The sequence below is a fragment of the Rhea pennata genome, chromosome 3 (genome assembly GCF_028389875.1).
Source record: "Rhea pennata isolate bPtePen1 chromosome 3, bPtePen1.pri, whole genome shotgun sequence".
Classification (NCBI taxonomy): Eukaryota; Metazoa; Chordata; class Aves; order Rheiformes; family Rheidae; genus Rhea; species Rhea pennata.
In genome coordinates this window covers 122,678,274-122,703,035 of record NC_084665.1, presented here as the reverse complement: position 1 = coordinate 122,703,035, position 24,762 = coordinate 122,678,274, and the positions used below count along the sequence as shown (strand labels likewise).

The following is a 24,762-nucleotide window of genomic DNA, read 5'->3' as shown; positions in this document are numbered from 1 at the left end:
AACGACAGCAACATTTCAAAGAAGGCAACAGAACAGTCACAAATAAATCACATTCTGCTGTATCTTCCACAAAACAGAAGATAACAGCTATTTATTACACTGATGTACAGTAGGGCACCCCGCTCGTATGTCAACAAAATACACGGCTTTCAGGCAGAAACAAGAAAATCACAGATGCTGAATTGCTCTGAGGACATTTTTGTCCATCCCCTTCCTTCCAAAGGAAGATTGTTTCCTATGTATGTAAGAGTTTTGCCTTTTGTGCTTTTAAAAGATGCAAAAAAGAACCGTGGCCTCTGGGAAAATGGGGACATTTTCTAGTACAACTCACATGCTGGCTTTGCCTAGATGCTTTACTAGACATTAAAGTCCTGTTGTGATATGCAGGGCTTGATCAATGATCAGTGTTTCCAACCTCAGTGAGTAAGACAGGCGAAAAAATGTGAAAAAAACATTTTCATTTATCCCACTTTATAGACAGAGACTGCAGTGTGCTAAAACGAAGGTCCAGTATAGCCAGCTTAACCTTCAGCATTTCACAGAGACATCTGAGTTAGGAACCCAGCTGCTTCTCCGTGACTGACAGTAATAGGAGCTGTACGGGAATTACTCAGCCAGCCTGAGTGCTCAGCTGTCCTCTGGGACTGCCTTGGCAAAGGAAGGAGACATGGATAGCTGGGCTACTAGGACAGGCCTAGGGTTTGGGGAACAAATGAGGTCGCAGTGACCTGAAAAAACGATGCCTGAAGACAGGACAGATATTGAACAGGATCCTCTCATCTACCTACTTCCCCAAGGAAAATAAATAAATAAATAAATAAACTTTCTGAGGTCAATTAGCACCTCATTCCTGGTATGTCTCTACATGATGCTGCCTGTAACAGATCCCTTACATGTTTTGCCTGCCTATATTCCTACTCCCTGATCTTTTCCATAGGAAAGCAAAATCAAATAATGTAATAATAACACTTAGTGGGTATACACCATTTTACATCTTTGTGTCTCCATGGAATTTACAACAGAAGATAATGACTGTCTTTCCCAAGTAGCATGGCAAGAACCCGAACTTCAACTCCCAGACTGCATCTATGTGTCTGTCTTTCTGTCTTTCCATCTTTCTCTCTCTCTCTTTCTTTCTGTCTGTCTAATTAGCACTTCACTGTCTCTGTTCTCCCAGAGGACAAAAAGGCCAATCAACCATTCTGATGACAGTTAATTCGATCCTAATCTGAGCATCTTTAAAAATGACATAAAATATAAATGATTTGATGGAACATGCGACACCTGATCCCGGGGCCAAGCAAAAACTTTTGCTTTAATAGAGAGCATTAAATTGTTTTATACATACTCCCCCCCTTTTTTTCTGAACACCCAAACAAAACTGTTCAGCAAATTCAGACTCTGAAATCAAGGTGGAGGAGAGCTAAGGACTCTCAGAGAGGTGAGAGGCAACAGACATCAAAACCGTTGTCCTCCCTCTCCTCCAGAATGATGGATTTTGCCATCTGCGTTTATGCAGACCTTGCCTTGCATGAGTTTGAAAATCAGTGCTCCTTGTCCGTTCAAGTAAAAAATTACTTATGTTGAGAGGATGGATGCAAAGAAAACCCCTGAACCATCATCTACAGTATTTCATGCTAGAAATCTTTCTTTAAAGGACACCTGAATATCCTAAGTATCCTTACCATCCTAAAAAGCTTTGAAATTTGACATACTTCAAAGCTGAGCGCAGGACTTCATGGACTAAACAAAAACAGCTGCTACTACTGAACTAAATAGCCTTTGCTTGTGTGATAATAGGCACAGATCCTCTGTAAATACAGCCCAGAGGGGTACCGGTAATACTTCCTTATCATTAAATTACTCTGGGACCTTTTCTGTTTGCCGAGCAATTACAGCACCACGGCTGAAATCATGACTGAAGGCAGTGCCTGGTCCTGCCTGGTGCCAGCTCGCTCACACCCCTCTGCTCCCGCGCGATCGCTGCGTGCCGTTGCAGCAAGCCACGCACAGGGCTCCTTCTCCTTCCTGCTCCGACTGGCAGCAACCTCCGCTGACTTCCCTCTCACAGGGATGCTGGAGAATTTAGCATGTTTTGGGGAGAGGTAAAAGCAGTGTCGTCTCCTGCTGTCCCACCTTGGCAGTGGAAGACGAGGCTCACAAAAGGGAACATCTAGTTTAGGTTCCTGACAAGGAGCAGTGGAGCCCTGGTACCTGACATCCAGATCATTCTTATGCCAAGTATATTTTCAGGATCTTTGTTAGCAAGTTTATTTCTATTTTGCTTTTTAACTACTACCTGTTATCAACTGGAGTGATGGATAATTATTAAGCTACATTATAGAAACATTAGGATAAAGCACACAATGCTGGTTAAACTGTATTTTATCTTAATAGCTTTAAAATATTCTATAGAGGACTGCCAGGGATGTCTGTTGAAATATATTGTGTGATAAACATCCTAATGAGATCAGTTCCGTTGTTTCTTCCGATGATAAGGACATCTCTGCTCTACCAAAGGCAACTCAGAGTGAGTATTACACTAAAATCCATGGAGGTTAAGATGAAGTGAGTTGCTTTAGTTCACCTAAAGTTGTCAAGGTTAAAAATGTCCTCATTCTTTGAAACATCATTTCAAGTTTAAAATACTGAGTTTTTCCATCCTCCCTTTAGTCTCACTGTAAAACTTTGACGGGAAATTTTCTTTTTTTTCTCCCCAGCTGAACTCATCTCTCTGTCCTTAGTACAGTTACCCACGGACACCTCATATCGGTTGATCCATACTATGCAGCCACCAATTACCAACAATTCCTGAAGCATTCATTTTAAATGGTCACGAGCAACACCGATTTGTGTCAATGTAGCAGTTTTCCTGCCCTCAGAGCTATGTAGATGCTCTCATATACCTACCACACCTCTTGCTGCATTTGTCCTGGGGCACCCAGGGAAAATCTGTAGCTATTCTGTACGGCTCAGCTTCAGGTGGAGAATTCAGAGCAAGTGAGCACAGTGGGCAATTTTAGGTAAATCTGCCACTCCAGTGACTGGGAATAGAGACACAGCAATGGCCATGTGGTCCGGTCCACTCAGCAACTGGCCACCAGAAGCTACCCAGGAGGTAATCCTCTAGGCCTCTGCTACAGCAGCACAATGAGCAATTCAGGTATTGCCAGGTGTGAATGACGAGATTCAGCTCACCAGCTAGTCATCCATCCCACCCTAAGGTAAGTGTTGAAAACAGACAAGCCCTCTGCAGGTGCCTATCTCCAGGTTAAGAAGTTAGGAGATGCAAAAACAAAACTAGCTGAATTCTGATGTAACCTTCAGTCCATGCTGGCCTCTTTACAAGCAGGTCCTCACAAACACAAAGATCTTGAGCCTCCTCTCAGGAAGATTAAGGACTGGTAGTATGACTTTTAAATGACACGTACCCAGAACAATTCAAAGGCAAAGAGAACTGCCTGGTATATCCTTCTAATGAGTCTGGGTTCATGCTTCTTTCCTTTACAGCTTTGGATTTTTAGTTTTCAGTCAGATAATCTGAAAAGAAATTGGAAAAGCGTATTTCAAGAGATTTATATACTTGAGGACTAATAAGACAGAATGACAGAAATGTTCCTAATGCAGATCCGTTTCTTCCAAGTGAGTCAAATTACGAAGGTATTCATAAGGATGCAATAATAAAGTGTGATTGCTATTAGAGGACTGGTGATGTGGAGAAGCTTTAATATGATGGGTGCTATACGTGCTGTACTCCTGATTGGTCTACCCTGCTTTACTCTATCAGTATTTTCCCATAGGGTTTTTAAGCTGGTGACCTCTGTCCAGAGGAGGCTTTCAAGAGAGGAAGCCAGAGGGAAAATGGAAAAGGCCAGGCCTCTATCTTCTTCTCCCTCTGTCCATCCCTTTAGGAATTAAAATCCAGGATAAGCCCCCTCACTTCAACACCTGCTTGCACCACACTATGGCTTCTCTGCTTGATTATATTTCACCTTTATACCCTTTATGAGTCTTTTACACTCTTTGTCCTTCAAGCTCTTCATTGCTTGACTGACTCATTCATTTCCAAGGTCAAACACCTCTTTGATCCATCTCAGATCCTGGTTTTTCTGACAGAAGAGTGATGGATTTACTGCCTAGTTTAGGCCCCAGCACAGTTTTATCTCTGGTTGTCCTAAACTGCACCCATGCATGCAAGGACACAGTCGTGTCCTTGAAGATGCTGAGCAATACCTGTGCTGGCTGTGGTTACACACACACCCTCTGTGGGGAGGGTTATTAGAAGATGGGAATTACAGATGGTACAGTCAGGACGGCTAGCACTGAGAGATGATTCCTGGGGGATGCTGACCTATCTGCCTTTTGTCTTCCTGTGCCCTCAACAGAGAGCAGGATCCCAACCACAGCAGTGAAATAACTCTGTTGCTGATAGTTCATGCAGTGGCAGGAGAATGGGTGGCTGCAACCTGGTCTTGAGAGAAGGATCCAAGAGTGAAGGACAAGACTGGTTTCAGGTGCTCAGCAGATGGGAGAATGACCCAGATGGTTTGCAAGGTGGAAGAGGGAGCCGTGTGGTGGGTAACTCAGCACTGCTTGCTCTCAGTGACACCAGGCCACCTTACACAGGAGGTCTGTGTCAGCAGGACCTCTCCAATCCTGGGTGAGTTTCCATGTGTAAATCTACCAAGTCAGGTCTGAAAATTTGCTATCCTCTTTTTTCCAGCAGGCATAGAGCCACAGCTCTGTCCTCGCCAGTATATTGTCCTTCCAGTTCACGTTCTGCCTCATCCAGGATTGCAAGCCCTCAAGGCAGTCACCTTGCGCTCAGCCCTCTCCTTCTGACAGCCTTCTTCCATGAGTGTTGCTTCACTTGTATCACAGAGCAAAAATGTCACGTTGCTTCCCAGCACCATAGCCCCTAAATCCCCCAAGATGAAGGATGACGGTAAAAATAATCATCACAAACCAGCAGAGATCTCCCTACACATTCATAAATGAATTAATGTCCGAGGCATTGCTATGGAAAAATTAAGCAGATGAGGAGTGTGCACTGAGGAGGTATTTACGTAGAAAGAAAATGGTCAGCGGTGCAATGAAGTGGGGGTGGCAGCGGTGGTTAAAGAAAAGTGGGGGGGTTAAGGTGCTTGGAGGCAGGAAAAGAGAGGGAACCAACAAGGGAGAAAATATAGGCTGAGGAATAATGAAAGCAGCAGTCATCACTGCAGCCTGCTGTGGAAACCTGAGCACCTGGGAAAAGGGTGGGAAAAGGGGCTGTAGAGGAGGGAGCAGGCTGCTTTGCCATACGGCTGCACGAAGCAGAGCTGGCTCTCTTGCAGGGCTCCCCGTGCCTCTATGCCGGGCGGGAGCAGCCAGGCACAGCCCTGCTCAGGAGCGCACTGCACTGCAGTCTCCGCTCTGGCTCCGCTGCTTTCCCATCCCCCTCCAGCCTCGCTCCTTCCCACCACCCAGCACTGCTCCTGGCAGCGCAGCAGCACCCGCCGAAACCCGTCATTCAGAGCCATCCTCAGCTGACCCCCACTCTCCAGCAGAACAGGGGCAATTTCAGGCATTTCAGCCCCAGGAGCTGTGCCTCACACTGCAAGTAGCACACGTGTTATTTCTTCCCACCAGCACCTATCTGCTCCCAGACTTCTAGCTCGTGTCCCCTGCAGCGCTGCAACCCCCGTTGCAGAACCCATGTTTGGAGGGACTGAAACAGCGTGGAGTGTCCAAACCCCATCCCAGCTCCAGAGGGCTTCCCCCATGTCCTGTAATAGGTTGACCTACAAAGGGTTAACGGGCTGGGGAGGGGGAAGGGGTGGCACCAGTAACTCAGGCTCTGTCTCAGATCTGAGAAGAGGCAGGGACTCAGTTCACAGGTCAGTGGCTTCCTCTGGCCAAGTCAAGCTCAGGAGCCACAGCCTTGTCACTGGAGATTTGCATACGTGGTTCTTCCTGCGGTATGTGTGGCCTCTGAACAGCAGCGATCTGGAGCTTTGCACTGAAGCAGAGATAATGGAGCAGAGTAGCTGGAGGGATTACTACCAGCAGTAATTGTACTTCTTACTCTGTCAGAGCGATGTTTCTCCTTTTCCGTTTCTTTCCCACCACCATCTGAGGTATAGGGATTTCCCCAAGAACCACTTTGCTATCCCAGCACCTTTGCACTTCTCCACATTACCAAGTAGAGCAGCATTCATATTTTTTATATATTTACCTCCTGCTTTGCTACAGACTTTTGCTGGAAAGTGCTGCTTGGCTTTAGGAGGGGAAACGCAAGCTCCTGCATTGCAGGACATGGTTATGGCTATCCAGCTATGAAAACTAGGACCACCTCCCACCCTCTGCCAGGTGCATAGCCGGGAAGAACTCAGCTACCCAGATCCAATTAAAAAAGTTGGGCTTAAGCTGAGTGCAGAACTACTGCTTCTCCCAGGAGACTTTGTTTGTGCCGAGGAGAAATGTAAGAATGAATCATTAAGGAAGGAGCACTTGCAACATGTCCCAAGGAAGATGTGCAAAACACCAATATTTATGTGTGTACATACATAAATATATATATACACACACACATATATATATAAAATAAATACACTCGTGCACCTATGCAGGCATGGATACAAAGACCACCTTTACCAACTTCTGTATTTGCCAAACCGTAGGAATCTAGAGCACGAATACAGTCTGAGGGACAAGAATGGGAAACAGTAGTTGTCCTTAAAAGGAGATCTAAAAACAGGTCACGTATTTTCACTAACAGGTCCGTAGACCCCCTCTCTTTGTGTGTATCTCCATATGCCCCTCTTCTAATCATTTTCCCTACACTGTCTGAAGTCCGATATACACAAGAAATTGGAAGAAAACCAGAAACAAAAAGAAACAGATCTGCCTGGTTTTATTAGTCCATCTGAAGAAAACATTAAAAAGTAAACAACAGAGAAGAAAAAGCGAGGAGTAAAGCTGAAGTTTCAATAATGAGTTTTTTTTTTCTTTTTAAGTTATGTTTTATGCTGGCAAACATCTCTAATTCTTTTCTTGTCTCTGCTCTTCCTGATTTCTCTGGGGACCAGCAGCCAAAGTGCTGAAATGTTATGATAATGTTTTATCAAAGAAAAGAGGAAACACTGAGAATCAGACAGAGCCAAGTGTGAGATGCTGAGATTTCTGGGCTAGCATGGTTTTGAGGTTAACTTCTAGCCAAGCATCATGCAGTTTGCAGGCTTAACAAAGCCCTGGTTTTGAAGGCTGGTTGCTGTTGTATCTACTACCCCAAGTCCTACTTAGGAAGTATCATAGTTACGGTACTCAATAAGAGTATAACAAGGTATTGCACAAAGCAGCTAATATTAAGGATGTTTAACACTTCTAGTTGAAAAGTCCTCCTCTTTAGGGGATAATTAATCAATCTTCCTTCCCCCCGCCCCCCTTTTTTTTTTAATCTCGAACAGGACATTGTGAAGCAGTTTCTCAACTCTAAAGCATTCCCTCTCCCTTTTTGCACACACTGATTTTTAATGAGTTTGGCCATTGGCTAGCCATGGAAAGCCAAAAAAATGTCTAGTTTCAGATGCTTTTCAACTTTTTTTCGTGAACATTGGACCACAATCTTGAAAGGAGGAGTGAGAATAAGGCATTTAAGTTGGTCTATATTTATGTGCTAAAATATAACTTATGCTGTGATTCTGGATCTGCATATGAGGTAGCTTACTCCCACCTAAGGTACTTTTGAATTCAACAAGTTCAAATAGATTTTTCAGCCTAAATATGAATATCAGCAAGCTATTTTTATTTTTACAAAACCTATCCCAAGATCACCCCATGAAGCACACCCCCATTATAAAATCTTTTGTTCGTACTAGCCCATAGAGCTGAATGTGGTGTCAAGTGTACTTCCCTAATATATTATCTTTAATTATTAGCCTGATTTGAAAAAAAGAAAGCAGTGGCATCTCCACTCCGGGCTCCTCATTGTCTCCCACCATAGAGAAGTCTCCCACTGGAAGTTTGCTGACATTACAAGGGCCAGCATTTCTTTATTCTTTCAGCCATAATCCATGGGAGAGGGTATCATCTTTCACACCAAGGATCAGATGACCTGATGAGCAATGATAAGCAAGTGTTGAACAACAACCTGCAAACTTTGCATCAGATCAAAACCCTTGTCAAGAGGTTGCTAGAGCTACTAACAATTGCCACTTATCACACTCTGCATGCTAGCAGAAATTTATCTTGATGCTGCTTTTGCACTGCAGAGGGTCTTGGAGGACCCACATTAGACACAGCAAATGCTGAGGGCCCTACTAAGACTGCTCACCATGGAGGTCTGGCATGATCCAGGGCTCTGCTGCACAAGGTGCTGTGCAAACACCCAACTGGAGGAGTTGCCCATGCTCAAATCTTCCCATCTGATGCTGGAGCCCCATTAGTCATTATATTTGACAGCAAAAGCTGCTGGTGCTTTCAAAAGAGGGGTCCCTTCCCTCTCATTCCTGAGCAGCAGGTTGTGTGGCATGTGGTGAATTGGACTGGTGAACCAATCTGGGCGAACACAAACTCAGTGGGAAGGAAGACAAGATTGTGTCTCCTCCACCCTGCCAGCTGGCTCAGGGGTTCTTTATTTCTTGTCCTCAGATCCGGTGGTCTGGAGATGGTGGTATCTGCTTTGCGACACCCAAATAATTTCATTCTCAATGTGGCTATATTTCACAGCTGAGTATTTGTTCTTTAGTGCAAGTGCACAGTTGCTATTAACTTCAAGCACAGTTTTTGATTGGGATGTGTCTCTTCAACCAGAACCAGACTTTAAACATGAAAAGCCAGGATTTAGATTCTGAGACTCTGAATCACCTTCCCTAATTAAGCCTTCTAAGTTAGAAATGTCAACACTATTGGGCCCCCTTTTAGGAAGAACAGAAAAATGGGGCATCTCCAGAGGGCAATTTTCATTTTATATGGGCTGAATCTCACACTTACGGTGCTTAGTCCCCTAAAGCTTGGGATGACTCAAACCCTAATTTAAGTACCTTCATTAAATGCTTAATTTTAGGTTATATATGTTTCTACATTTATGCTAATGTAGTGCTATTGTTAAGAATGACTTCAAGATATCAGGAAGGATGAGTATTTAGTTGCCATAAGCGCCTCTGATGAAAAGTTCATTGTATATAGTAACAATAATAAAAAAAAAGTTTTGAACTTATCTGGGACATTTCCCTGTAAGACTTCAAAATATTTTTCCCAAATAGGCATTTTAAAGTTAGTTTCATATTATATATGTTAAAAAAAGAAGGCTTTTCAAAGTCCCCTAGAGTGCAAAGTTATTTTGCAATTTATATTAGCATAATCTATTTGGAAAGGTTTTGGTCCTGGTAAAACAGGAAGAATTGGCCTATTAATATATAAAAAAATGTTGTAGATGGTGGGACTTTGTGGTAAACCAGCCACCTTTGGATGTCAAAGAAGCAAATATTTAGAGAAAATACTGATGAAGTAAGCCAAAGAGTAATCAGATAGTAAAATATTGCCGGAGAGAATCTCAGTGTTTATCTGCATAATCTCAGTCTCCCCACTGCAATAAACAGCCAATATCTGACAATTTATTTTGTGGGAGGATGGCATCGCATTTAATTCTAGTTCTTCCTGTGGAAGCTAATTTCTTATTCAGATGAATATATTTGAGATCTTTTGCAACTGTCTCATGAAAATTTCCAAGAGAGTCTTCTAAAGCCCTGTCACAGAGGCAAGTGAGGGACAATGCTGCAGTGGGGTAGAGAGGCAGAGCAAGAGCCTGGACTTTCCCTGTGAAATAACCCTAAGAGGTGTTCACTCAACTCAGTACAAACACAGACTATCCCCTAGGTCATTTAGAGACATTTTACCCAATGTGAGTGTGCTATAAAGATAACCAGATTTAGCATGTTCTTGTGCTTTGGTAAATTCGGTGTTTTTTTTTTTTTTTTTGTTTGTTTGTTTTTTTGTTTGTTTTTTTTGTTCTGGTGATTTGAACTGGCTGAAACCAACTGAACTAACTGAAAGTTAAATGAACAAGCTAAGTGTTCCCTCTGTGGTCCACGATGTCTTTAAAGGGCAAGTCCGTCCCCTCCTGCTGTAGGTAGTTAGAATAGGGGGAATGCATTGCTTCAAGGCTGTATCCTTCCCTCTCCCCTAGATGACTAATACGAAAAGGCTACGACCAGGAGAAATGTATCCCATCTTTCGTATCTGAGGTGGGTTTCCCTCACTGACTTTCCATACAAGCCTCCACAACCTGGTACATGATGCACACTTGGTGGCAGGGAAGGGTTGTGGTCTGGTCCGTGGACCATCCACTGCAGCAAACGTGCTGATGTTGTGCATGTTTGCTAAGGAGAAGAAGCAGAAGCGTCCCAGTTGACGCTTTTAACCACCCTGCTCAACGGAGTTTTAAGACTCTGCCTATGAGAATTTTTCTCTGGCACAAGCACAATCTCAGTAATGAATGAAAAAATTCAACAGGGACAAAATGAAGCTAATTTCTGACCTTAGAGGCATGAAGGTGTTTGAATTTGGAGTCCTGGGGAATAGTCCTCTACAGCTCATCCAGTGAGCAAGACCAGGAAAATTAGCATGAAAGCACAACATGGCAAAACAGCTTCAAGTCTTGCCCATCTAAGATACTGCTAATCAACCTAGAACTACAGTAGAAGACTGACTTCATTCCAGAAAGATAACAAAAAGACAAAGGAAACACAAAATTTATCAAGGCTCCACTGATTATTCAACATGTTATTTAAAGACTCCACTGTTCAAACTTAAGATACAGATTGGTCTTTTCCTACAGTGGGCTCAAAAAGAGGAAGGATGAAGGGCAGCACCAAGTAGTGATGTCCATAATCACAAAGCAGCGTCAGAGTCAGAAATAGGATCAGGTGCCCTATCTGTAGGGGCTGCAAAACCCCAACTCCAACATCAACCTCATCTCTGACCTTGGTCAAATCGTTTAAACATTGTATCTTGAATTCTGCGCCTGGAAAATTCAGTTAATAGGAATTTGTTTCTAAAGGGTGTATGGCGAGGGTCTTAGCGCTGTGGGGAGCAGAAGCTAAAGAAAGCTCTTCAGAAAATTGTTTTACTTTCTGCTCAGGTTTCTAACTGCTCCGGTTCTGACTGCGTAAATTCACTGACCCAGCTGGTGCTGACAACTCCTCCCTGTTTAATATTATCTGTGAATGTCATTCCTGTGCAATTCAATTCCACTTCCTGATAATTAATAGAGATGTTAGATGAGACCAGACCTAACACAAATTCTCTAGATACCCTGAAAGATAGCTCCCATAAACTTGTTACATTATCATTTATCATGATTCTTTGTTTATAGTCTTCCAGCCAGTTTCCAACCCACACGACTGATTTCCCATCCAAGTCAATCTGAATTAATTTTTCAGTTAGAATTTCCTCATAATCCTACACTGGCCAAGGAATGAGCTAGTCTGAGTTTATAAACCTTTTAGATTTCTAACTTCTCGGTGTTATGATGAAGAGGTGTGCAATTGCCCTCTTTGACTGAATTTCTCCAGCTGCGCCACAACAGGCCTTTACAGGGGAAAACCAACATACGGGAGAGGAGCATCTGGGTCACGGCAGAATAGGAGTATTTGAATACTCAGTCTCACGTCAGAATCACCATCCCACTCTCTAGCGTGTCCCTTCACAAAACAGCGTATGAAGTGCTGTCCTTTCTGTCCACTCTTTTCTCCTTGAAATAGGAAAGGCTCATGTCAAACTGATCTTACAGAAAGAGCAGTCTGAGGGTGTTCTTGGTTCCCTGAGCTTCTTTCTGGGCTGCTCTTTATTCTGGTTACCTTTTATTTAGCTGCTCTAAGGTAAGGAAAAACATGTTCTATTTGGCCCTTTTTCTTTCCCTGTCATTTTTAGTACTGCAAAGAGTGGTTGGGTTTTCCACAAAAAAGTATCCAAATTATTTCTAAAGGAATATTGTTCAGATCTGTTAAGTAGTGACAAATGACTCCTCTGAGGTGAGTATTCTGATGAAAAGACCATTGAACATATGCAAGTGCAGCTGGCATTTATATAACATATTTTATCTTCAAAGATGTCATATGTCTCCTCCTCGTACCTCCAAAATGTTACAGTAGGGGGTAAGAAGATGGTAAAAGCTGTAACAATACAAACGTTAATCTCTTAAGGGAAAAAAAAATCTTTAAAATTAAATTCTCCACAAAAAATAAAACATCACAAAATACTTCAGGAGAACAGAGGAGCTCTTAAACTCATCAGACTTGTGAATTTTATTTTTGGGGATGTACGTAAAACCTAATGCTTTTGCTATTGTTGAAGCTTGATGAAAGAATATGTTGGAAAGACATTTATAAATATTCAAAATGCACATTTCTTTTCTGATGTCCCAGTTTTCTATGTAGTTTGCAATGACTGATATGCTGTGCATCAGCTGGTTGACCAGTGACTTTTGTGCAACAGATGGAAAATAAGCCAGGCACAGGAAAATTAATACTAGTTAAGAAAGAAACACTATTAAGAAAGAAACACCACAGGTAAAGCTTTAATACCACACCACACAAATACTCCTGAAGAGAAGCAGCTTTGCCGTATAGGTCATGAAGTGTGTATGATACAGTATCTTCTGGGGGATATTTTGTACTCATCTGTGAATCAAGTCTCACTCAGTGGAACATGAATCAAAAATACAATCAAATGTCAGTTTTATGGAGAAAAAAACAGATTAATATCTCTGTGTTGTGTTTGCTCAACATTGAATTTGATAATGTATTTAGATAATGAGTTAAAACTAATCATGGAAAATGCTTAGGAAAAAGGAGATCTATTTTTAAGTCTCAAGCCCCTTCAAACAAGATATCAGGTTGCATAATGAAGCACTGCTAACAAAATCTTTCCATGTAATGAACTGCAGTATTTCACAAACTAAATATGTTTGGACATCTGGATGCAAGGATCCCTTCGCCTGTCATGCCAGGACAGAGATGTCTCTCGCTGTATGCTGGGCCAGCATACACCAAACTGGACCGCTAGATATTGGTTGCGAGGCCTGGGTAGTGGGTGGAAAATGTGTTTTATAAACAATAAACAAAATGAAGGATTATCAGAACATGCCGTTCTCTTTTCTCCCTCCAAGACAAAATTAAGGGCAAGATAGACATAATTTTACAGAAGGTTTTGATTTCAAGAATACTGTAACTTCTGATAGAAAATGATCCAGCTGAGGGTTTGTGGGCTCACTCTACGTGCAACACGGGCAAGTGATTTAGCACAAAAGCAGCAAAACAGCCTGTGACCACTTCCGAATCGTAGTGCGCTTTGTGTAGCTGTTCACACCCGTGCTAAAATGCACCATGAGTGGTAAATATAGCACTTCCCCAGCAGCATGACAACACTTGTTTTACACTGGTGGAAACAACTACACAAGGTGCAAGAAAAGTGAGACTCTATTTCATTCAAGGGCTTCTTTTCTCTCTTGTTTAGTCACCTAATGTGCCTAAGTTCTATGTGCCTACTGAACCAGTGCTATAGGTGATGTTTATGTTCCCTATATTGCTGGAGGATGTTGGCTAGGTGTTTGGGCTCAGCTTCCCTGTGGAGCTGTTCAGTGGCACCTCCCAGATCTCTCAGTAACTGCACACTGCAGACTGACTCACTGGGAGCTTCATCTTTAATCCCAAATTAGGTACCTTAATTTAGTGGTTTGGATTATACTCAAATCCCTGCTGTGTGGCATTGCCTTTGTTGCCACAGGTGAGACAGGCAGGAGTGCCCCTTGTCTTCCCAGATGCTCTCAGTGCTGGCAAGCACTCCAGCCTCGGTGTAGGAGCAATGGATATTTTTAAAGAAGAATTGCTCTGTGAGATGCCTACATTTTTGCCCTCATGCATATATATGAAACATCACAGATGTATGGGGCTGTCTTTTTCCCTCTTAGCTGCAGTCCATTATCAGGCCAAAACCATTCTGTACTCTAAGTCAGGTACCAACGTGCAGTTTGCATAGCTTGTGGTCTCCTCATCAGCTCCTTCGGGGCTGTGCCACTTGGCCAGCAGAGTGTACTGGATAAGGTCCTTTTTTGAGTCTGAAAGCAAAACCAGTGTGAAAGGCTGATCTGGCCATTTCAAGGCTGTGAAAGGCCTGGCTGCCATCTCATAGAGCTGCTCCTGGCCATGCAGACCTGAGACCGTTTGGGAATGCAGCATCGAGATGTCAGTGGGGCTAAGGAGAGACAAAGCTGCAGCAAAATCTCTGTGACCTACCAGAGTGGTCTACTGACAATTAATACTGTTTGTTCTTGAGTCAGCTCCGTAATAATTCCTTATAGCTGGAAATCTTCCTATTGCCACCCAGATCACACTTGCTTCATATCATCAGTCTTCCAAGCACTTCAACTGAAACTCTCAAACCTGCTTGTGCAATGAAAATGTGAGGCTAATACACACCAGATGAATCCTGGGCATCAGGGCAACGGTATTCTGCGTGTGACCATCTCGGAAACACCCCGGCTCCCAGAACCCTGCAATACTGAAGAACTCTTTCACTGCTCATTCCCATCTTAGTTTGCTTCACGGCCCCGCTGCCAACCTATCCAGCACTTCTCTTTTCTACCTATTCCCTGAGGGAGCGTCTTGCACCACAGTAAGTAAGAAATCAGAGATCAGCACTAATGTAGTGAGCAACAGAGGTATAAAGGTTTATACCTAACCCTTTCCCCATCTTGTTGCCCCCTCTCTTTTCCATTACACAAGCTTTCCTAAGATGCTAAATACTTTGTTTTTATCCATTATTTAAAGGTGCTTTTCAGTCCTAGAGTCTCAGTCACACACAGCATATCTCACCATGAGCATGCATGGAGTATGAAAAAATTGAAGGCTTCCTGTTGAAATGCAAGATCGGTCTTAAAAATTCATTTCGCTCCTCTCATAAAACCAGGCAGTGGGTTTTTTTCACCATGACTTCTTTAGTAATAACCATGCAGAGCTCTGCATAGGGCTTTATTATCTCTTAACAGCTGATAAGATTTAATATGGTTTTTGTTCTAAGATTAGTATTTTCAAAAAGTCTAGCACACACCTTATCTACATCATTTTCCCGCTAACCAGTTAAGAAAGATATGTGTGAAACACATGCATACACATATACATATAAAGAACATTAAAGAATATATGAACTTTTTTTCTGGATGTATTTATTTTTTCCAGTATTCTCTTTACAATGTTCCTTCCACTTTTATCACACACTGCACATTTGATCATCAGGTAATGTCAGTTAATGTTGTTTTAAGGATCTCCTTTCCTCTCCACTCCACTCTGCTCTGCTCCTCAAAACATCTTTCCTCTAGCTAGGAAGATTACATGTCTTCTCTACTAAAGCTCATCAGTTGTCTTTTCTCACTTTGATAGCGTGGTGGAATCTGAAATTACCAGGCAGCAAGAACAGCAACCATTGCAGATCCAACCTGCACCAGTCCGGAAGAAGGAGTTCAGAGCCCTCCATCAGTCCACATAACCAGTGCAGTAAAGGGCTTTGATTTTGGAAAGAAAAGAATAGGGGGGCGTGAGCTTAGGAGGAGCTGTTATGTTAGAGCAGAAGTGCAGGTTGAGCACACCCAGAGGTGTGCAGGCATTTTTAGCATCCTGAGCGTTATAGGACCAAGTCAAAAGTTTAACTCTGAATATTTAGTAAATGAGATAAAAAAAGATTTTTCTGTCCACAGAGGAATAGCTATTGTTGGAAGTTAAACTGTTGCTGAACTTTTGGCAACTGGTTGACATCTAGCCCAGATTCATGATGAGCAGTTTCTACAGCTGATGAGACTCGAACTTAAATCTTTTTTTTTCCCTCTCTACCCAAACAACCTTCCAATTGCTTCTTTATTATTATTATTATTCACATCATGGCAAGGTCTCCAGAAGGCCTGGCACAGCATAAAAGGCCATCGTTCCCAGGGAGAGCTAATGAAAAAGTGGAATAGCTGGGATGGGAAGGCATGAAGCACCTGACTAAGGACATCTGAAAGGCCAAGGACAAAGACAAAGTTAAAACCAGTGTCTGCCACATTAGATGGGACTGTGACCTCCATACCCTTCCCTGTCTGCGTTACAGTACATCTCATGGCTGCCTAATTCTCAAATTTTGTCTCTTTACATACCTGCATAGTGTGTACTATGTTTGAACAGTAATAATAAGGTTGAGAGATCATCATATAATTGGATCCTATTAGTAATCCTAGTTATAAGGACTGAAGGAGTTTTAAAACTTTTGTACCTACCTGTGGTCAGCCCTTCATGTAAGAAACTGAGGTATCACACAAGGTTTGCATTGTGGAAGCCCTGAACAAATGGAGAATTTTCTTCTTCCCAGACATCAACGTGGCCACTAATCTCATCTATGAACGGGAAAGGAAAGAGCCACACACCCAGTGAATATGCTATCTGCAGCCCTGTGGGATGAAAATGGAATTTACCCCAGAGCGGTAAGGAAAACTAAGTTTGTAATAGATTTCCCTGAGGAATGGCAGAGCAAAAAGAGCCCCCTAGAATCCAGATTCCACTGTTGCTTCAATAGGGCTCTGCTGTCTTTCCAAGGTTTCTTTAATTTCTGGCAGCTTGTCCTTATACAAGTTAGTCCGGTTTGGTGCCCTCAGCCCAGTCAGAGCCGATAGCCTGGCCTTCCTTTTAGGCAAGGATAATGTTTTAACAGCTGGTCTAGCAGAGCTAAGAAAGAACGGAGAGGAGAATTTCCCTAACCTTGCCAGGAAATGCTTCATTTCTTGCCCACACAGAGCAGGCAGGCTGTCTGGCTGTGTCCTCAAGAGCCATTAGCTGTAGTAAAAAGCTCTCCCAGCAAGGGCGGAGAGCTAAGCTGATGCAAGCGCCAGTGGCAAGGTGGGCACGGGGACGCTCCTACCCAGCGGGGAGGTTCACCAAGCACTCATTTTGCCATATCGCATACCAGAGGACCCTGTGTTAGTGCTGTTGGAGAGTGCAGAAACACGATTTGAGGAGGAAGAGGGTTTTGTGAACCAGAAGAAGCTACTTGCCGACAAACATTTTCTGTCTTACTTTCACACTCTGTCCTCAGCCTGCTTGATCCTGTCTTGATCTGAAAGACTGAGATCAAAACTATCTGTTGCCTCCAGCTTTCCTCTCCTGATCCTCTCCCTGCTCACAGTTTGTAAGTACGATTTGACTTAGTGGCTTTTGTCAGCCACCAGGGCATTTCGCAGGATCCTGAGCCATAGGCTTGGCTTGGGACGGATGGTATCACAGCTGGTTCAGAGCCTCATTGCCTCAGAGGAAGCATCTGGAGGACATTTGCCCAGCCCAGACGTTTGTCTCTGAAGTGAGCTCAATCTCACACGTTGGATCAGCTTCACAGAGGGAGTAATCAGTTTGTATTACTTACATGCATATGCCTACTCTGGTCCAAAGGATCTACATACTCTCCACCCCATTTTGGTGGCTGGTGCCTCAGAGTCATCTAAGGAGGGACTAATTTTAGACCATCAGGAAAGACTCCTCAAATGCAAATGGAGTAAGAGTCATTTAAAACTACAGCTATTAGCATGAGAACAGTTGAGAATCTGGCCAGTACTGAATCTACAATTGTAGATTTTGAGATGCTGAGTGAATGCAAGCTACTTTTCTACTTAGCAATAAAGGATTCAATATTCAGCTGATGTGCTTATCGCAATTGCGGTAATAGAGATGTCTCTTTTATTGGCTGCTGTTTAGCCTAGTGCTCATAAATGACTGATATTTAATTAATTGGAGGCAGTATTACAAAAACCAATCTGCTTACAAAAGCTCCTTTTAACTAGCGGTTGCCCCATTCAGTCTGATCCCAGATAGGTAAGAAGTTCTAAGTTATCATCTTTTCTCAGAAAAACTAACAAATAAACATAAAGAGAAACAGTAAAGATGAAATACAAGAAAAAAGAATGCTTGTGAGGTTGCATTTTTCTCCAGGTTCGGACTGTGTTTTTAGTGTTTTATTTTACCAAAAAAGGACAGCAAATTTGGTGGGGTCACTGACAAATCAGAGTGAAAAAACAGTCCCTTTCCTGGTATCTGAGAGCACATGTAAAGTAATCCCACTATAATCAATAATTTCATCTATACTAATAAATAAAATGTACTACAGACCATACTCTGGCCCTGAGGGCAAGGGCACAACATAACCATGCAGATGCACTCTTTTATCCCTAGAACAGAGTAGACACACTGGGATCGGACCCTGATGCATGCTAGCTCCCAAGCCATGCCAATATCCTGGAAGACTGCCCATTGACAAAATTTCTGCCAGGGACCACACTTGCAATTTAACAATTTGATGATTGGGGGCCAGTGCTCAGTGCAGATTTATCCTGTCTTTGAGATTAGGGAACAATCCAGACTTCAAGTACAAGAATATTGCTGTTGCCTGGGCTGGGGAAAACACAGTCTTGCTCCAGGACTTAAGGAAAAGGCTCCATCCAAGACTCCAGACATCCAGCTCTGGTTTCCTGTTCTGCCACAGGCTATCAGTGTGACCTTGGGCAAGTCACTCCTCTGGCTGGGCTGCAGACTGCAGCGTAGCATAGCAATAACCATAAACAAGCTTCCTGGGCCCTGAAAGCAAGGGGAGCAGGCATGTCTGTACAGCTTGGTTTATTTGGCCTCTCAGAAGAATAAACTAGCCTATGGTGACCCCTCCATTGCCACAGCAGAAATAAACCCTTCTCAGATATTTGAAACTATGCTGCAGTCTGCACTGTGGAAGTACCTTGCTCCTCCACTCCACTGTCAAATGGAGAGAATAGGACTTTCCTATTGACAGAGGGCTTGTGAAGCTAGATATATTCAGGCAGTAAGCTGTTCTGATACTACAACAAGTAACACTTAAATGATCATTACCCTTCACAAACAGATTTTCTCAGGAAAATCCAAGCACTTTCATTATATTTTGCAGCCCCTAAAACAGCTGTTTCACAACCAGAGCAGTCTGCTGAAACCTGCTCACACTGCTCACACAAAGCTCCCATGAAAGATCTGGCAAGAGCTCATTTACAATCAGCCTTCAGTTGTCCTCACCTACCTGAGCTGATCTAATACACTTGGGCTCCAGCAGGAGGCAAAAAGAGGGACTAGGTGTGAGCGACTCACAGCACTTCAGGGGAAAAAAATCCCCAAAACTACAAGAAGCTTCTACAACTCTCAGAGGAAGCAGAAGAGGGATTAGAGTGGCTTGAGATTGTCGTTTTGGGTCTCAGACAAGTACAGACCAACGCTTGCCCCACGTTGGCTGCAGAATAAGCACGCCTGGGACACCTTCCCAGTTTATGAACTCACTGTATTGTTCTTAGGAGAATTTTATTCTATCTGAGGCCATTATTAGAAAACAAGACATAGTAAAATCTATGAGTATTAAATAAGTAGCATGGCCTTTGAGAATACGAATGAGCCTGGAAGACCCTGATGGGTCCTTATGGCTGCCTGGAAGTTTAACTGAGAAAGATCCCAGGGACATGGGTGACAAGCCCTGTTCCACACTGAGTAAAGGTAGCCAGATTTAGCCCTCTGTTTTGCATTCCCATTAGGTCCAACTGTAACTGTTTTCTCCTTTCATGATTCAGGTAAAAATAAATTAAAACAAACCTCTTGTAACTACTGCCAGAGACATTGTTCCCTTGCAGGTGCAGCATCCAAAGTATTTCTGTCTAAACACGACACCAGGGCAAGCGGCAGAGGCCTCTGCTCGGAGATGCAGAGAGGAAGCAGCAAACACGCCCAGGAGCCCCACTCAAACCAGGATCTTGGCCATAGCTTGAAGGAGATCAAGAGACGTTCACCCACAGCTTCCTAACCTACCGCCTTGGTATAGAAGGCACAGAGATGACAGAAAAGGGGGCTCACCAAGCAAATTATCCATGCAAAGGAGTAAAAATAATTTACTGGCAGCAGTTGGAGCCAGAGAGACCAGAGGAAGTGGCTTTCTGGATGCTCGGTCACTGAAGGCAGCCCAGGTTGGCTACAGCACCGCAGACAAGTCCTTACCAAACGGGAAAGAGAAAGCCCTGCCAAAGTGTGTTTCAGTTACAAACTGATTGTAACCATTAGCTTTTCTCTGAAGTGCAGTCACAGATTTTGGCTGCATTACCTCCCTTTACTGAGAAGTGGATAGAAAGCTCCCAGCTCTGTCCAACTTTAAAGGCAGATACTTAAAGGCATATATTCCCTCACTTGGAAAATGATATGCAATAGCTATGGGGGGGGGGGGTTAGAAATGTCAGACTGATATTTAGCATCCCTCAGAGTCAGACCTTCATGATTTGGGAAAATCTTCCTCTGTCTACCTATCACTTTTATTCCATTAAATCTCTAATCCAAGACATGTTCCTTTCTGTCTTTCTTTTCTCTTTTCAAATCTAGGAAGCTATAGACATTGCCCTAATTAAAAAAAACAAACAAACAAAAAAAAAAAAAAAAAAAAACAAATAGTAGATGATGCCATCTAGTTTTCATATGCTCAGTTAGGGTTTCTCTGCACAAGGAAATTAATCTGGATTAGGAGAGGTAGAATGATCATTTCTTTATAAGGCCAGTTGCTGACAAAGTTTGTCCAGATTATCGGTGTCTCCACTGAATTAGCTTAATCTTGACTTTAAAAGCAATCAAAACAGAAAGAAGGCACTTTTATTATGTAATAGCAGGATTGTCTTCACAGTGAATTAAAAGACACAATGTATTCAAGGATATTTAATCCAAGATAACTCCCTGTGCTTCCTAGCACTCCTTGCACTCAGGACTTTCGGGCAGCAGCAAGGACACCTTTGGAGTTCCACACACTCAACTCGGTCACAACTCCACACAGAGCAACTACTGGAACATCTAGTACAATGCGACCAAATCCCAAGTGTCTCACTCTACCCATTTTTTCTCCAAAAGATCAATAAAATCTATCTATTTCTTGGAACGTGGTTTGAGAACGGCTTGTCTTTTTTAACTGATAATTGAGCAGTAGTAAATAAATGATAACTCCAGGATCTGACCAGGACTTTCAACGACACTACCTCTCTCATCCCCAAAGATCTCTTTGACAAAAGAGGGGATAGGTACCCACTAGGAGCTTCTCTGGCTTAGAAGGACAATATCCCCTTCCCTAGGACCTGATCCATGCCTAACTGTGTGCCACGGGATTTTGTTAAACTCAGTTAAATAAAACCTGCTGCTGGTGCAGTGCTTAGAGGAGGCTGGAGATTTGCTATAATTTGTGAAAACGTCTTCCACCAGTCACCTGCAAAACTTTGCACCTATTTTGCTCACAGCAGGTTAGTCCTAGTGAACCAGATTGGTCCCAATGAGAGGGAAAGCTGGTGTAGTCTTGCGTGCCAGGGAAGCACCCCCAAGATCTTTTGTACTGAACTGTCTATTCTTGCAATCAGAAAGACTGAAACTTCTTTTACCTTTTACCTTGTTTCGCCTTTGCCGGAAGCCTGATGGGCTCCGTCCCAAAACTCCACCCCATCCATCAGTGGCAGAGCTAATTACTTTCACACTGAGAGAAAAAATTCCACTTCCCTTCCCCTTTTTTTGCATGCAGGTAAAGAAAAAGAAAAAGACAGCAGGACACCTGAAATCACTCCTGGTCAAGCCTCCTGCTGCTTCTGTGGCACTCACAGAGGCAAGGAGACACAGGAGCTCACCGTGCATTTGAGGAAAGCCTTTTCTGGCCATGTTAAAGACAAATCATGCTACCACAGCACGGGGATCAGAATAGGTGTTAGTGAAGCCCCCAGCTTTCAATCCTCCACCAAGTTACAGACCTCCTGCCCCTTTTTCGTGATGCATTAACCCTTCAACACATTGCAAGGTCTCACAGTCCCAAAGCTCTTCTCCACTTACTGCTTCTCCGGGTTTGTTAGCGTCCGGTCCCCCCACCCTCCCTCCTCGTACCGAACAATAGCAAGGCACCAGTTTCAGCTGCTTCCCGAGGAAAGCTCATATTACACATATCTATATATAGAGAGATAGATATGATTATATTTCTCTTTGCTGTTTAGGACAAGAAATGAAGTGCTGCCTCTTTAATTGGCAAAAGCATGCAGTAAGAGCATACCTTTAATTTAGTGTTGGGATAGCTCACTTGCACCCTGGCTGTTGTCTTATTGGAGAGGGCAGCCTGCCTCAGATCCTCTAGCACTGAAATAATATCATCCAGCACGCATTTCTTATCCTGATTTCTCAACACACACAGATGGGAAAAAGTATAATTATAGCCTTTGTAGTTCACCTTCATTTCCAGCACAGCTCGGTGGATCTGCAGGATCACATCAGCCTGATGCAAAATATTGCCTCCGGGTTTGGAGAGGAGAATCACCCTGCCATACCTCCCCGGGGTGTGCAAGTCCGAATATAGCTGGCTTTTGGATTGATCGAGGGAGAAAAGGCTGCTGGCTAAGCTCCTCTCGATCTTGGCCAGGCTGTGGCTGGGGGCTACCAGGCTCTCCAGGTCAGTGTCAGGCTGGAAGCGGTTGAGCAGGCTGAAGCCGAAGATGATGGTCAGGACTGCGGGCACAGTGAGGAAAAACACCGGATGCCTGCTCACGAATAAGCCCAGCTTGTAGAAAAACGACTGGAGCCCTCTGTGTATCACCTGCCGCAGCATCCTCCACCAGATCCAGCCTGCAGATGCTCCTGGTCGTCTTAGAAAGCACATGTGACATGTGTAGCTCCTTACCCCTTCCTGTCAGTTCCCCTTTCTCTCTCCCTCTCTCCCTCTACTACTCCTTTAAAAGACTGCAGCAAGTTGCAGCAAGACAGCCAAATATTGATCAATGGGGTGTGTGTGTGTGTGTGTGTGTGTCGGAGTGGAAGGGACTGGGGCGGGGGGGTCCTTGAGGGTTTTTTCGGCTCTTTTTTCTTTTTTCTCTCCTCCCCCCCCCGCCCCCCAGTCAAACAGCATCACACACACACCCCCTCCCGGGTGCCCCCCTCTCGGCTCACGCGTTGCACCGGCAGCGCCGCGGGCTCTGCAGTGCCCGCGGCCGCCCCGCTCCGCGCCCGGGGCCGCGCCCGCTGCGCGCCCGCGCCCGCTCCGCCCAGCCCCGCGGGAGGCCGCGGCCACGGCCACGGCCACGGCCGCGCCGGGATGTCGCCGCGGGCTTCTCCCAGCCGTGCCGGCAGCGGGGAGCCCCCTCCTCGCTGCCAAGCGCCGCCGCTTCCCTTCCTCCCCGCACTCCGACCCACGCACGGGGGGAATTGCCGGGGCCGGGGGGGCCGAGGGGGGGCGAGGATGATCATGCATTTTAGCATCTCCCGACCCCGCCGTGCATCTGCCCCTCCGCAGTGAGCTGCTCCCGCTCCTCCCCGGCTGCCGGAGCCGGGCTTCGCCCCGCTACTTTCTTCTGCGCTTTGCCCAGCTCTGCTCCCCGTCCCTCCGCCCGCCAGCGCGGTCCCGCTGCTGCATCCCCCCGCTACACGCAGCCCTGCTGTGGCTGGAGGGGGACGCACCTCTCTGGGCAAAGCGCCCACACAGCCAGATATCTCCCCCCTTTCCCCCATCTACAGCCTGAGGTCATCCAGCCAGAGCTGCCCCATGCTCCTAAGAAGGGGAGAGCCGCTCTAGGAAAGACCTGGGGTAAGGAGGAGAAAAGAGAGTTCATTCCCCAGCTACTGTCTTCTGCTGTTAGAAAGACTAACTGCTCTTGCCCCTCGATCTGCCTGCAGCTTCATGAATGGTGACCCAAGAAGGATAGGACCAGGCTCCTATCACCCTCCATCTGGAAAAGAGGTTTTCCAAAGAAAGCCTCCAGCAGCCCATTACATAAGAGCAGAGAAATTCTGCAGCTCCCAGGACCAGAGGAAAGCAGCAGAGAAATGCATGTGTTTACAGCAGGGCAGCTGCGCACCAACTCTACAGACACAAAGCTCTGCTCTTTCAGAAGCTTCAGTGAGGAGTGCATGGGACAGCAGGTCCAGCTCTACAGCCCCTTGCAGGACAGGTGAGAGAAAAGGCAGGATTGCTTTGCAGGAGCTTTGTATTTAGCTCGTAAGTCTATGTCAGAGTGATATAATTAAAAAAAAATCTGCTTGATGCCTCCCCCTCTACCAAATTCCTGCTACATTTTAGCTAGTTTTGCCAAATAAAACTGGGACTGGTCCAAGGACACTGTGAAAAGCCTGAGAGAGCAAGGTTCTTCTGAAAAAAAATATTGAAACAGAAGGAAGGAGACTGGAAACTGAGGAGCTTGAGACTGTCAGTTGAAACTGTTAGTTAGTAGACTCTGCCTGCTCCAAGGCTGGACTAGCAGTGTCTGTGCTCAGTTTGAGGTAATTGTCAGTGTTTTAGAGAAAAACAGTTTATTCAGCAATCCCTTTCATTCTGACTTCCCTCCATTCTCCCTTCTGTTTGGATGGACAGGACATATAGAAAAAGAGTTAATCTGTGAGAGTTTTGAAGGGCTTGTGTTTGGTCATAGAGCCAGTGACATGGTTTGGGAGCTGGAGGCCATCAAGGTCCTGAGGGAAACGGAAACATGAACTTCCTCTAGGTGATGTGATAGGGAGACTGGAAGGATTGGCTTGGAAACCTACCTGGCTAAAGTCAGTGGCCAAGATTCACAGCACCTTAGTAAAACCGACTTAGTTTTTAGATATTTGAATGAGTGCTGCAAGCACAGCATGCTTTTCAAATTCAGGCTGTTTTTATTTAGTGGCCTAGATATCCAGATCTGAAGGCACTTGCAAATGTGGGCTGAAATTC

The 24,762-nt window shown here is 44.4% G+C and overlaps 1 protein-coding gene across 2 annotated transcripts in view; it reads right to left on the bottom strand.

Annotated features, from left to right (window-relative positions):
• The window catches only part of PTCHD4 (patched domain containing 4), an 82,962-nt gene extending 60,246 nt beyond the window's left edge, over positions 1-22,716 (bottom strand). Inside the window, exon 1 of one of the 2 annotated variants that reach the window (XM_062571196.1) lies at positions 22,117-22,716. In XM_062571196.1, coding sequence (XP_062427180.1) covers positions 22,117-22,716 — 600 coding nt within the window. The remainder of the gene's footprint in view (positions 1-22,116) is intronic. The other variant, XM_062571197.1, reaches the window with a different exon arrangement.
• Between the last annotated feature and the right edge of the window lie 2,046 nt (positions 22,717-24,762).